We start from the raw sequence: 15,206 nt of genomic DNA, 5'->3' as shown, positions 1-15,206 counted from the left end.
ACTGCCTGGATCGGTGGTGGAGGCAGAAACCCTCAACTCATTTAAAAAGGTACCTGGACATGCACCTGAAGTGCTTGTAACCAGCAAGGCTATGGACCAGGTGCTGGAAGGTGGGATTAGATTGGGCAGCTAGTTTTTCTACAAAAAACAAAAAAAAAGTAACAAACACTATACTACCATAACCGTGAGCTACTGAATTATTTTAATGTAATGTGAACAAAAATGCCCAAGGCATTTTGGGGCTGTCCAATACACACGTTAGGAGCAAAAAATAATTTCTGAAGTTACTTTACATAAAAAAAATAGAAAAACAGTGTACGAGTTACCCAGAGTTTTGTTGGTTTTAGGGGGCTATCAGTACTGGTACTGATGAGAAATACTATGTTTAACATTGCATTAAATCACTTTCCAAATCACACTGAACAATAAAAGCAAAGAAATATGGACCATGACCCAAAAATACCCCCATTCATTTTCATTTTGACTTAGGCAAAGACTTATGCAGCTCTGCTAAAATCAAGCAAATGAATATTCACCTTTCACACATTTGGGATGTAATTTTAACTTTTATTGCCAGAAAAAAAAATCATGTGGGATGTAAACCAGCAGCCAATTTGCTATTGTTTCTCACCTGGCAATGAACTTGCAATTACCCCACTTGTGTGAATGAGTGATCACAAACATTTTAAATACATTGTACATGTACACAAATGCACAAAAATAATGCTGGGAAATGGACCCCTTTCCCATATCAGGCATAAAATGTCAGCACCAAACATTCCTAGGCTGGCAATGCATGAACAGCTGCATTGTAAAACTCCTTCCATTCTTCCTTAACATTGTATCTTAACCCTACACACAATAGTGTGCAGTGTAACAGTGCAAACACTTCCATTTCACACACTAGCCTCTTCAAGTCTGATTGCCAATTTAGTTCAAATTAGTGTCAAGTTGAGGCACATTTTTGCTACAGAGCACGAGGAACTGAGTTGAGCTATCCCAACATATAGGATCCTTAATACCAGCAGCAGGAGAAGATGCTCAATCCATAATTTGGGGCTAAACTCAATCCAAATCTCAGATTCAAAGGTAGTGTGCTAACCCACTGAACCAGTCAGTTAACCCTTACACACATGTTCAATTGGCACCTCTCAATCTCGGGTATTGAGTTTGTAACATCCTTTGTTATTTTCTTCTCCCTCTCTCCCCAACTCCCCAAAACACCCATCAAGATGTAAATTGTTCAAAGTCCTATTACCACGCCACGTCATTTCCATATCATCCTAATAACTTAGTTTCATTCTTTATGAAATTACACCAATTTATTTTACAAACAGCAGCTTATTCTACTTAGGAATGTTTGGTGCTGACACTTTGTGCCTGATATAGGAAAGAGTTCAGTTTCCCAGCATTATTTTTGTACATTTGTGCACATTTACAATATATTTAAAACGTTTGTGATCACTCATTCACACAAGTGGGTTAATTGCAAATTATTCTGACTGACACCATATGTTACATTAAAAGTCTTTTCAATGAAATATCAAAGTATATTATCTATATCTAAAAAAAGTACTGCATAATGTTATACATGATTTTGAGATCCCTCTTGAAATGAAATTTCACCTTTTTTAGTTTTCTTGGTCTTCTTTCTTTTTGCTCTTTGCTGTTTCCCCTCTTCCCCGTGTGTCTCTTTTTCTTCACTGCTCATCACTTCTAACTCAGAAATCAATTTTCTGCGAAGAATCGTCTTCCCTTTAGAATTAGCTTCGTCCTGGCTATCTTGAAGCTCAGAATGGCGCATTTCACTTGAGCCAAAAGAGGACAAAAGGTTGTTTTAAAAATAAATAAAATTTCTGACTATGAAAACGCACGCCCTTTCCAGATCATGCAATCAAACTTCTAAATTGAGTCCACAAATGTGTGTTACTTTTTCTAGACACAAGCCCTCTTCAACTCAACTGCAGAGTCGTTGCCCATCTGCAATTCTCAGTATAGTAGTAAAACAAGTGACTCTTGCCTGTATAGTTAAGCACTAGCATTCTACAACATACCTAATTTTTGTGTAATCACTGAATTACAAGTGAAAATTTCTGGTTATAACAAATGTATGCATTCTGAAACTATATAATCTATACCCAATATGAGATAAATATATCAATGAAACCAGAATATATGACTATGTTCGCATGCACAACTTCCAGGTAACACGTTTCAAAAGCTGTTGCCTTAGTTTCACCAGCTACAGTACAGACATTTTCTTTCACCGTGAAGGACCTGGGTAGGGTACCCTTGAATGTGCCAGATATCTTGATGTTTTATAATACAATCTAAAACGTTGTGTTAAGGCATCACGTTTCAAGGTCTTTTGATTATTTTTCCACAGAAAAGTTTTGGGGGAAATAATTACTTTATATGTTGATGTATAGCATTTTTAAATTTGTCTGAGTACATTACAATATCTAAGATAATTTGTAATTATAATGGTAATGAGCTAGCCTACTTGTTATTTTCCCACAGACTGTAGATAATAAGCAATTCATTATCCTGCTTCAGCAATCGAAAAAGGGACCACAATCATTGTGTTGAATAATAACTGGTCCCTTTCTGGCTGTGAACAGATGAAGATAAAACACAGACAGAGATACAGATAGTTGCTCATGTTTTTGAGAGAGAAATATGGATAAGAGGTTGGAAACACTCCAGAGCAGTAAGCAAAAATCTTGCTTAAGCCAATTAAGATGGCCACTGATGTGGAAAGCATGGCATATTCTTTATTTTATATTATAGAATCATAGAATGGCTACAATGCAGGTCGTCATTTGGCTCGTCGTGTCTGTGCCTCCATCACATTTTCAGGTAGTGCATTCCAATTCCTAGCCACTCTCTTCATAAAGGTTTTCCTCATTTCACCATTGATTCTTTGACAAACATCTTAAGTTAGCGTCTTCTGGTTGGTTCTTGAACTTTCCGCCAATGGAAACAGTTTCTCTCTATCTACTCTGTCTCAACCAATGATTTTCAATAACACTATCAAATCTCCTCTCAACCTCCTCTTCTAAAATGAAAACTACCCCAGCTTCTCCAATCTATCCACATAACTGAAGTCCCTCACCCCTTGACCCATCCTCTCTTAAATCTTTTGTGAACCCTCTCTAAAACCTTCACATCCTTCCTAAAGTGCAGTGCCCAGAATTGGACACAATACTCCAGCTAAGGCTAAACCCATGTTTTATAAAACCTCATCATAAACTCCTTGCTTTTGTGCTCTATGGCCTTATGTATAAAGCCCAGAATCCTGTATGACTTTTTAACCACTTTCTCAACCTGCCCTGCCACCTTCAACGATTTGTGCATATAAATCCCCTTGTCTCTGTTCCTGCACCCCCTTTAGAACGAAGCCCTTTATTTTATATTGCCTCTCCTCATGCTTCCTACCAAAATTAATCACTTCACTGCATTAAATTTCATCTGCCACCTGTCCGTCTATGCCCTTTTGAAGTCTATCACTACCCTTTTCACAGTTCACAATACTTACAAGTTTTGTGCCGTCCGCAAATTTTGAAATTGTGCCTTGCACACCCAAGTCCCATCAGAATAGCTCCATCCTTCCCTAGTACTGCTCGGGGGAAAAGATCAGTGAGGTCAATTACTTGATTAATACCCCAGACCAGAGAAAGAAACGACGACTGTGCCACATAAACATGTTAAAGAAATATCAATCGGAATCAAGAAAACCAGAGAATATATGTCAAATAGTGAGGACAGTTGAAGATGGAAACAACAGTGAAGAGCAGCTAGGGGAAGACGAAAACCTGGAAAATTCTCAGATTGAACCCCCTGTGAAATTAGCTAACAGAAATCTTGAGAAAGACTAGACACAGTATTTAATCATCTAATTGACAAACAGGAAAAGCCTAGCAACACTGCTAAGAGAATTTGGGGAAGTGTGTAGGGACAAATCAGGTCGCATCTCTTTGGCCATTCATCATCTGGATGTAGGTGAGACCCCACCTATTAAACAAAACACATATAGACTGAGCCCCGATCCAATGCATGCTAGACAATGACCTAATTGAACCTAGTCAAAGTAGCTGGAGTTCTCCTATTGTATTAGTCTCTAACCCAGATGGATGAAAGAGACTCTGTACTGACTATCGAAAAGTTAATGCAGTGATCCAAACAGATTCATACCCGATTCCTGGCATCAAAGACTGTATTGATCGGGTAGGCGACTGCTTACATCTGTAAAACTGATATATTAAAAAGATACTGGCAAGTCCCCATGACCACCAAAGCTAAGGAAATCTCAGCTTTTGTTACACCAGATGGCTTATTCCAATGCAAAGTCATGCCATTTGGTTCAAGAACACCCCAGAAACCTTTCAAACACCGATGAACCAAGTGGTGGCGAGCTTAAACAATTGCGTCATCTACCTTGATGACCTGTTGGTCTACAGCGACACCTGAGAAGACGACCTAACTCATTTAAGGGCGTTAGTCGAGGGTTTCCAAAACACTAGCCTAGTGGCCAACTTAGCTAAAAGCAAGTTCACAAGGCCAAGGTGACCTATTTGGGACATGTTGTAGATCAAGGTCGGGTATTGTCAAAGAAAGTGAAAGTACAAACCCTGATAGATTTCCCCTTTCCCAAGACCAAGAGAGAGATAATGTAACTCCTGGGAATGTATGGTTTCTATAGAAAATTTGTCCCTAATTTCAGCCCCCTAGCTGCACCATTGACTGACCTATTAAAGAAAAATATTAAGATAATGTGGTCAGACCTGTGCCAGATGGCTTTAGAGAAATGGAAGGCTATTTTAACAAGTGAACCCATATTAAGAGCACCAAACTTAAACAGATCCTTTAAGGTGGCTACTGACATGAGCGAAGTGGGAGCTGAGGCCGTCTCACTCCAAGATGACAATTCAAGTATTGAGACCAACAGGCTATTTTTCAAAAAACTTAAATAAACATCAAATAAATATCCCACCATAGAAAAGCAGGCATTGGGACTTTTGCTAGCCCTTCAACATGGAGGTCTTTGTTAATAACAGGGAAATTTCAATATACACTGACCACAACCCATTAACTTTCCTAGAGAAGCTCAACGCCAGGCTGTTCAGATGGAGGTTATTCCTCCAGCCATTTAAATTAAAAAGCATACATGTTACTGGAAAAAATAATGTAATTGCAAACGCTCTGTCCAGAGCAATATACTACCAGCGAGCTGTGGAAAGCCTAGTGACAGTGACTGAGGAATGCATGGGAATATGTATGAATGTTTACTATCTTCAAAAAAAACCAAGAAATTTCATTTTTTTTCCTTTTTGCAGGGAAAAACACTCAAGCATGGAAAGATTATGAACTATATAATTAAATTAACAAACCCAAAACAGATAGTTTTCCTGCAAAGCAAACAGAGTCAAGAGGTATAAAAACAAGAAATGCTGGAACCACTCAGCAGGTCTGGCAGCATCTGTGGAAAGAGAAGCAGAGTTAACGTTTCGGGTCAGTGACCCTTCATTGGAACTGACAAATATTAGAATTTGTCAGTTCCAATGAAGGGTCACTGACCCGAAACGTTAACTCTGCTTCTCTTTCCACAGATGCTGCAAGACCTGCTGAGTGGTTCCAGCATTTCTCGTTTTTATTTCAGATTTCCAGCATCCGCAGTATTTTGCTTTTATTAATAAAGACATAGGCTGTGCACACAAAGACAGAAGAGAGAGGAGAGATCCATCAAAGAGACAGGACCCTGCCTAAGAGTACCAGCCTTGAACTACATGTAGGCAGTGACTGGAGTTTGGCCTTGAACTCCCTACCTGAGAAATCATATCAGGACATCGCCAGTGTCCTTTGACTGGAATATAACAAAAGCAGTCTGTAGCAGCACATCCACCTTCCTAAATGTCCCAAGTCTTTCTTCAATGAACAAGGGAAAAGACTACAGACCTGTACCGTTCTAAGTCTTCACCCCAGGAAAATGCAAGTTAAACAGAAAACACTTTCAAACCATCAAACCTAAATGCATGTTATCTGTGTGCGCGCGCACGCGTCTGCGTATGCGTGTGTGCATTTATATGCCTGTAAGAGTTGTGTACATTTTCGGGTCTTGTATAATAAACATTTATCTTTCTTATAAACTTATGAGGAAACCTGACATTTTCTGTTTGTTGACCAGCAAAACACTCGGGTTAAAACACATTTTTTTTTTTAAAACACTGCCTTCGGTCAGTTGAGAGGGATGGCTTTCCCTTTTTCACCCATCATTTCCCAGCTGTCCGTAACAAATTCCAACTGCATAACATTAATTGTGAGGTGAACACTGAAAAATGATAGTTCATGCTATATACATTTTGGATATTTACTGATTTCATACAATACTAAGCAGTTTGAGAAAACTCTGATAAAGATACATTTCAATGCTATCCGTGTGATGGGTGACTGTGTCAGTTACCATACCAATAGATTATGTTCCAGTATTCCCTTAAAAATAGCCTTATGCTGAACTTGTAGTAGTTTCAATAGCAAGGATTACTTTGGAGATTCAGGAATATTTATAGAGCTTTCCTTCTGGAAATTAAATAAGTTGGGTGAGGTAAACCAGGCACCCTAAACTTCATTAAAATAATTGTGTCTACCCGAGTGTTGTTTCTATGCAAACATCGGCATGTGCCATCACACTGCAAAAAGGAACAGTTTTACTTCATTAGAAATCAGTTAACATTGGACAGAAAATAAGACTGAAATTTTGTTCCTCAAAAATGGTCTTCAAAATAATGGACATCTGGAGCAAACTCTGGACAGATGGCTCAGGATCAAGTGTCAAATTTGCTGAGAAGGGGAATTTTAAAAAATTTATTCTATCATGGGATGTTGACATCGCTGGCAAGGCCAGTATTTGTTGCCCATCCCTAATTGCCCTGAGAAGGAGATAGTGTGCTGCCTTCTTGAACCACTGCAGTCCATCTGTTGCGGGTACACCCACAGTGCTGATAGGGAGGGAGTTCCAGGATTTTGATCCAGCAATAGAACTGCGATATATTTCCAAGTCAGGATGGTATGTGACTTGGAGGGGAACTTGCAGATGGTGGCGTTCCCATGCGTCTGCTGTCCTGGTCCTTCTCGGTGGAACAGGTTATGGGTTTGGAAGGTGCTGTTGAAGGAGGTGTGGCGAGTTACTGCAGTGTATCTTGGAGATGGTACACATTGCTGCCACTGTGTGCCAGTGGCGGAGGGAGTGAAAGTTGAAGGTGGTAGATGGGATGCTGATCAAGCAGGCTGCTTTGTGCTGGATTGTGACGAGATGCCTGAACGTTGTTGGAGCCGCACAACCAGGCAAGTGTAGAGTATTCCATCATACTCCTAATTCGTGTCTTGTATATGGTGGACAGGCTTTGGGAGATCGTTATTGCCTGGCACTTATCTGGCACGAATGTCCAGGCGTTGTTGCATATGGACATGGACTGTCTCAGGATGAGGAATTACGAATAGTAATGAACATCGCACAGTCAGCGAATGTCCCCACTGTTGACCTTATGATGGAGGGAAGGTCATTGATAAGGCAGCTGAAGATAGAGTCAAGAGTTATACAGCACATAAACAGGCCCTTCGGCCCATCGCGTCCGTGCTGGCCATCAAGCACCTAAACTATTCTAATCCTATTTTCCAACACTTGGCCCGTAGCCTTGTATGCTATGGGTTTCAAGTGCTCATCTAAATAATTCTTAAATGTTGTGAGGGTTCCTGCCTCTACCACCTTATCAGGCAGTGCGTTCCAGATTCCAACCACCCTCTGAGTGAAAAAATTGTTCCTCAAATCCCCTTTAAATCTCCTGCCCCTTACCTTAAATCTATGCCTCTGGTTATTGACACCTCCACTAAGGAAAAAAGTTTTTTCCTATCTAACCTATCAATGCCCCTCATAATTTTGTATACCTCAATCAAGTCCCCCCTCAGCCTTCTCTGCTCTAAGGAAAACAACCCTAGCCTTTTCAGTCTCTCTTCATAGCTGAAATGCTCCAGCCCAGGCAACATCCTGGTGAATCTCTTCTGCACGCTCTCCAGTGCAATCACATCCTTCCTATAGTGTTGTGCCCAGAACTGTACACAGGACTCCAGCTGTGGCCTAACTAGCGTTTTATACAGCTACATCTGTAGCAAGTGTTGGCTGCTCGAGGAACTCTGGCTCAGAGCTGATGAGCTGGAGTCTGAGCTTAGGACACTGCAACACATCAGGGAGGGGGAGAGTTACCTGGACACTGTTTCAGGAGACAGTCACACCCCTTAGATTAACTACCTTGAATTCAGCCAGTGGTCAGGGACAGGAGGGTGTGACTATGAGTCTGGCAGGTAGAGGGATCCAGGAGGTAGTGTTGCAGGAGTCTCAGCCCTTGTCCTTGTCCAACAGGTTTGAGATTCTTTCTCCCTGTGTGGACGAGAGCAGGGACTGTGGGGAGGATGAGCAAACTGACCACAGCACAGTGCTACAGGGAGCCATTCAAGTGGGGGGAGAAAAGAGAAATGTAGTCGTAATCAGGGAAAGTATAGTCACTTTATGTTTAGAGATACAACACTGAAACAGGCCCTTCGGCCCACCGAGTCTGTGCCGAACATCAACCACCCATTTATACTAATCCTACACTAATTCCATATTCCTACCACATCCCCACCTGTCCCTATATTTCCCTACCACCTACCTATCCTAGGGGTAATTTATAATGGCCAATTTACCTATCAACCTGCAAGTCTTTGGCATGTGGGAGGAAACCGTAGCACCTGGAGGAAACCCACGCAGACACAGGGAGAACTTGCAAACTCCACACAGGCAGTACCCGGAATTGAACCCGGGTCGCTGGAGCTGTGCGGCTGCGGTGCTAACCACTGCACCGCCCATTAGGGGCATAGACACTGTGGCCAGGATCAAGAGTCCTGAAGGCTGTGTTGCCTACTTGGTGCCAGGGTTCAGGATATCTCATCTGGATTGCAGAGGAACTTGGAGTGGGAGGGGAAAGCTCCAGTCGTTGTGGTCCAGGTAGGTACCAACGATATAGGTAGAACGAGAATAGAGGTTCTGCTGAGGGAATATGAACAGCTAGGGGCTAAATTAAAAAGCAGAACCAAAAAGGCAATAACCTCCAGATTACTACCTGAGCCACGAGCTAATTGGCACAGGGTCAATAAGATTGAAGAGGTAAATGCGTGGCTCAAAGATTGGTGTGGGAGAAATGGGTTCTAATTCATGGGGCACTGGCACCAGTACTGGGGAAGGAGGGAGTTGTTCCGATGGGACGGGCTCCGCCTGAATCATGCTGGGACCAGAGTCATGGCGAACCGCATAACTAGGGCGGCACAGTGGCGCAGTGGTTAGCACCGCAGCCTAACAGCTCTAGCGACCTGGGTTCGATTCTGGGTACTGCCTGTGCGGAGTTCGCAAGTTCTCCCTGTGACCGCGTGGGTTTTCGCCGGGTGCTCCGGTTTCCTCCCACAGCCAAAGACTTGCAGGTTGATAGGTAAATTGGACATTATAAATTGCCCCTAGTATAGGTAGGTGGTAGGGGAATTGAGAGAAGGTGCGGATGATAATGGGGTAATGGGGTTAATGTAGGATTAGTATAAATGGGTGGTTGATGGTCCGCACAGACTCGGTGGGCCGAAGGGCCTGTTTCAGTGCTGTATCTCTAAATAAATAGATAGGGCTTTAAACTAAATAGTTGGGCGGGTTCAGTTGCATGGAAAATTAGGAAGTCAAAGCTAAAGGAGTAGATAGGAGTACAGGTTAGTGATGAGACTAATCGTTACCAGAAAATAAAAGGTAGGGACAGAATGTGCGAACGTCATATTGCACCAAGGAATCGTACAGGAGTAGGGAAATTTGATAACAGAACAAACTTAAAGGCTTTGTATCTGAATGCACAATACATTCGTAATAAAATAAATGAGTTAACAGCGCAAATAGGGATGAAGGGGTATGATTAAGTGGTGATTACTGAGACGTGGTTGCAGGGAAACCAGGTTTGGGAATTGAATATCCAAGGGTACTCAGTATTTCAGAAGGATAGCAGGAAGGAAAAGGAGGTGGTGTAGCTTTGTTAGTAAAGGAAGAGATCAGTGCTGTAGTGAGAAATAATATAGGCACTGGAGATCAAGACACAGAATCAGTCCAGGTGGAAATAAGAAACAGCAAGGGAGAGAAGTCCTTGGTGGGAGTAATCTAAAGGCCCCCAAACTGTAGCTCCGCAGCGGGGCATAGTATAAATCAAGAAATACTGGGGCCTTGTAAGAAAGATACGGCAATATTCATTGGTGCTTTTAATATGCATATAGACTGGATTAATCAAATTGGCAAGGGTAGCCTTGAGGGACAGTTCCTTGAATGCATTGGAGATCGTTTTTTGGAGCAATATGTTGTGGAACCAACCTGGGAGCGGGCTATTCTAGATTTGGTATTGTGTAATGAGGTGGGATTAATTAACGATCTCATAGTTAAGGATCCTCGAGGGAAGAGTGATCATAGCATGCTAGAATTTCAAATTCAGTTTGAGGGTGAGAAACTGGAGTCCCACACTAGCGTTCTGGAGTTAAACAAAGGCAATTAAATAGGCATGAGGACTGATTTGGCCCTAGTGGACTGGGCAGGAAGACTAAAAGGTAAGACAGTTGATGAGCAGTGGCAGATGTTTAAGGAGATATTCAATTCCTCCCAACTAAAATATATTCCAGACAGGAAGGAAGATTGTAAGAGGGGGAAAAACATCCATGGCTAAGCAAGGAAGTCAAGGATAACATAAAGACAAAAACTAAGACATACCATATTGCAAAGGTCAGTGGCAGGCTGTAAGATTGGGAAACTTTTAAAGATCAACAAAGGGTTACTAAAAAAATAATAAAAAGAGCAAAGGTAAATTATGAAAGAAAACTAGCACAAAATATAAAAACGGATAGCAAAAGCTTCGATAAGTATATAAAACAGAAGAGAGTAGCTAAAGTGAATGTTGGTCCCTTGGAGAATGTGACTGGGGAGTTCATAGTGGGGAACACAGAAATGGCTGAGACACTAAATCAATACTTTGCCTCAGTTTTCACAGTGAAGGATACTGGTACCATCCCAATATTAACAGATAATGTAGAGGTTATAGAAAGGGAGGAACTTAGAACAATCATCATCACTAGGGAAAAAGTACTGAGCAAACTATTGGGATTGAAGGTAGACAAAGCCCCAGGGCTTGATGGCCTACATCCTAGGGTCTTAAAAAAAGTGACAGCGGAGATAGTGGATCCATTGGTTACAATATTCCAAAATTTCCTGGATGCGGGGAAGGTTCCAGTGGATTGGAAAAATGCTAATACAATGCCTATATTCAAAAAGGGACCAGCTAGTTTAACATCTGTCATTGGGAAATTGTTAGAATCCATTTTTAAGGAAGGTAATAAGGAAGGCAAATGGAATTTTGGCATTTATTGCTAAAGGAATAGAGTATAAAAGTAGGGAGGTGTTGCTGCAACTGTACAAGGCATTGGTGAGACCGCACCTGGAGTATTGCGTACAGTTTTGGTTCCCTTATGAGGAGGGATGTAGTTGTGTGGAAGTGAGCAGAAAGGCATGGCACTATGCTTAATGGGAAATATAGCCAAGTTAGGAATAGTAGCTTTGCTGAGCTTTGATTTTAAGTGGCAGAAACCACAATGAAATAGTTAAAAGTAAAGGCAGAGCGTGTGAGACTGTAAAGACTAGCCGACACTGGTAATTGCAAGGACATCTGTTCTTTATGGCCTGATTGTGTGACTCCCTGTGGTTTGGAACAAATGGACTCCTGTGAATCAAATTATGTCCATCCCTGTGTGAGTGATAAGGAGTGCTAGGCCCCTCTTATCTTTGTGAACTGCCACTACTTGATGTAGCTGCAGACTGCACGAAACACTCAGGAATATACACCTAATAGAGATAGCAGGATGTGCCGCAATTACTTGTCACAAGATAGAGACAGACTCATGATCCATGTAGGGAGTGAGACCAGCATGGTTATTGATGATTCCTATGCTCTTGCTAATTAGATTGCTTGTCCGCTTTATTTTATCTTGCTGGTACAAAACAATATATTAGTAACAAGTATGTATTGAGAATGGTGTGTATTGTTAACCTCAGTAACAGATGTACTGCATGTAACCACGTGGGTGAAGTTGAATTGTATCGCACTGATTGGTTAAACAAGGAGGTGCAGCATGAATCTTTATGTATAAACAGTAGTACCTGTAAAAAAAACTTCACTTACTCTGGGGGGGACCCGACAGACTCTGGTGTAGTCAGTGCCGCTGTTCTCAGAGTAAGTCCGCTGGCGACTGCGCAAATAAAGTAATTGATTTTACCTATACATCCGACTCGGTATATTTACTGAACCAGACTGAAGGCAAAAAGAACTCAGATTAACAGTTGCATTGGAGGCAGTCAGAGGAGGTTCACTAGATTGATTCCACAGATGAGGGGTTAATCTTATGAAGAGAGATGGAGCAGTTTAAGCCTTTACTCTCTAGAGTTTAGAAAAATGAGAGAAGATCTAATTGAGGTATATAAGATGATTAAGGGGATTGACAAAGTAGAAATAGAGAGAATGTTTCCTCTGGTGAGGCAATCTAGAACGAGAGGTCATAGTTTTAGGATAAGGGCTAGCAGATTTAAAGTAGAGATGAGGAGAAATTACTTCTCTCAAAAGGTCCTGAGTCTGTGGAATTCACTTCCCCAGAGTGCGGTAGATGTTGGGACATTGAGTAAATTTGAGGAGATAGACAGATTTTTAATTAGTAAAGGGTTGAAGGATTATGGAGAACAGGCAGGAAAGTAGAGTTGAGGCCGAGCTGAGATCAGCCACGATCGTACTGAATGGCAGAGCAGGCTCGAGGGGCTGAACTGCCTACTCCTGCTCCTAGTTCTTATAACCTCCCTGCTCTATAATTTTTGCCATGGCTAATAAAGGCAAGTATCCCATATGCCTTCCTAACCACCTTATCTACCTGTGCTGCTGCCTTCAGTGATCTATGGACAAGTACACCAAGGTTTCTTGACCCTCTGTACTTCCTAGGTCCTACCATCCATTGTATATTCCCTTGCCTTGTTAGTCCTCCCAAAATGCATCACCTCAAACTTCTCAGGATTAAATTTCATTTGCCACTGCTCCGCCCTTCTTACCAGCCCATCAGTATTGTTCTGTAATCTAAGGCTTTCCTCCTCACTATTTACGCCACCACCAATTTTCGTGTCATCTGCAAACTTACTGATCATACCTCCTATATTCACGTCAAAATCATTAATGTACACGGTATACAGCAAGGGTCCCAACACCGATCCCTGTGGTACACCACAGGCTTCCACTCACAAAAACAACCCTCGATCATCACCCTCTGCCTCCTGCCAAAAAGCCAATTTTGGAACCAATTTGCCAAATTGCTCTGGATCCCATGGGCTCTTACCTTCTTAACCAATCTCCCATGCGGGATCTTATCAAAATCCTTACTGAAGTCCATGTAGATTACATCAACTGCTTTACCCTCATCTACACATCTAGTCACCGCCTCGAAAAATTCAATCAAGTTCGTTAGACATGGTCTCCGTCTGACAAAGCCATGCTGACTATCCTTGATTAATCCCTGCCTCTCCAAGTGGAGATTAATCCTGTCCCTCAGAATTTTTTCCAAGTTTCCCAACCACTGATGTTAGACTCACCGGCCTGTAATTACCAGGTTTATCCCTGCTAACTTTCTGGAATAATGGGAGCACACTCGCTGCCCTCCAATCCTCTGGTACCTCTCCTGTGGCCAGAGAGGATTTGGAAATTTGTGTCAGAGCCCCCGCTATCTCCCCCCTTGCCTGGGATAGATCTCATCAGGGCCTGCGGATTTATCCACTTTAAAGCCTGCTAAAACAGCTAATACTTCCTCCCTTTCAATGCTAATATGTTCAAGTATATCACAGTCCCCCTCCCTGATCTCTATACCTACATTGTCCTTCTCCATAGTGAACACAGATGAAAAGTAATCATTTAAAACCTCACCTATGTCCTCCGGCTCCACACACAGATTGCCACTTTGGTCCCTAATGGGCCCTACTCTTTCCCCGGTTATCCTCTTGCCCTTAATATACTTATAAAATGCCTTAGGATTTTCCTTTATCTTGCCAGCCAGTATATTTTCATGTCCCCTCTTCGCTCTCCTAATTACTTTTTTAAGTACCTCCCTACACTTTCTATACTCCTCTAGTGCCTCCGCTGTTTTCAGTGCTCTGAATCTGTCATAAGATGGTTGGATCCGGACACTACCCTGAAGAACTCCTGCAGCAATGTCCTGGAGTTGAGATGATTGACCTCCAACAACCACAACCATGTTCCTTTGTGCTAGGTTTGACTCCAACCAGTAGTGAGTTTTCCCCTTGATTCTAATTGACTTCAGTTTGACTATGGCTCCATGACATCCAGGGGCAATCACTCCCACCTCACGTCAATGAACAAAAAACAAAGAACAACAGTACAGCACAGGAACAGGCCATTCAGCCCTCCAAGCCTGCGTCGATCTTGATGCCTGTCTAAATTAAAGCCTTCTGCACTTCCAGGGACTGCCATGAGGGACCTTGTCAAAGGCTTTACTGAAGTCCATGTAGACAACATCCACTGCCCTTCCTTCATCAATCATCTTTGTCACTTCCTCAAAAAACTCAATCAAGTTAGTGAGATATGACCTCCCCTTCACAAAACCATGCTGCCTCTCGCTAATAAGTCCATTTGTTTCCAAATGGGAGTAAATCCTGTCCTGAAGAATCCTCTCCAATAATTTCCCTACCACTGACGTAAGGCTCACCAGCCTGTAATTTCCTGGATTATCCTTGCTACCCTTCTTAAACAAAGGAACAAGCTCTTTTGTCCATCTTTGGCCCAACTAATGAGATCAGGAGCTCAGTGGCCCTGGCAGAACCCAAACCTGAGCAGTGAGCAGGTTTTTGCTGTTTAAGTCATGCTTGATAGTACTGTCGACAACACCTTCCATCATTCTGTTGATGATCAAAAGTAGACTGATGGGGTGGCAATTGGCCGGATTGGATTTATCCTGGTTTTTGTGGATAGGACATATCTCGGCAATTTTCTACATTGTTAGGTAGATGCCAGTGTTGTAGCTGTACTGGAACAGCTTGGCTAGGGGCATGGCTAGTTCTGCAGCAC

At 42.1% G+C, this 15,206-nt stretch overlaps 1 protein-coding gene across 7 annotated transcripts in view; it reads right to left on the bottom strand.

Annotated features, from left to right (window-relative positions):
* The window catches only part of ahi1 (Abelson helper integration site 1), a 407,526-nt gene that overhangs the window by 369,943 nt on the left and 22,377 nt on the right, over positions 1-15,206 (bottom strand). For all 7 annotated transcript variants that reach the window (XM_068026173.1, XM_068026175.1, XM_068026181.1 and 4 more), the window contains exon 5: positions 1,627-1,808. In XM_068026173.1, the coding sequence (XP_067882274.1) occupies positions 1,627-1,808 (182 nt within the window). The remainder of the gene's footprint in view (positions 1-1,626; positions 1,809-15,206) is intronic.

The sequence above is a fragment of the Heterodontus francisci genome, chromosome 3, assembly GCF_036365525.1.
Source record: "Heterodontus francisci isolate sHetFra1 chromosome 3, sHetFra1.hap1, whole genome shotgun sequence".
In the NCBI taxonomy this organism is placed as follows: domain Eukaryota; kingdom Metazoa; phylum Chordata; class Chondrichthyes; order Heterodontiformes; family Heterodontidae; genus Heterodontus; species Heterodontus francisci.
The sequence above is the reverse complement of the archived record's forward strand: the minus strand, read 5'-3'. Positions and strand labels throughout refer to the sequence as shown.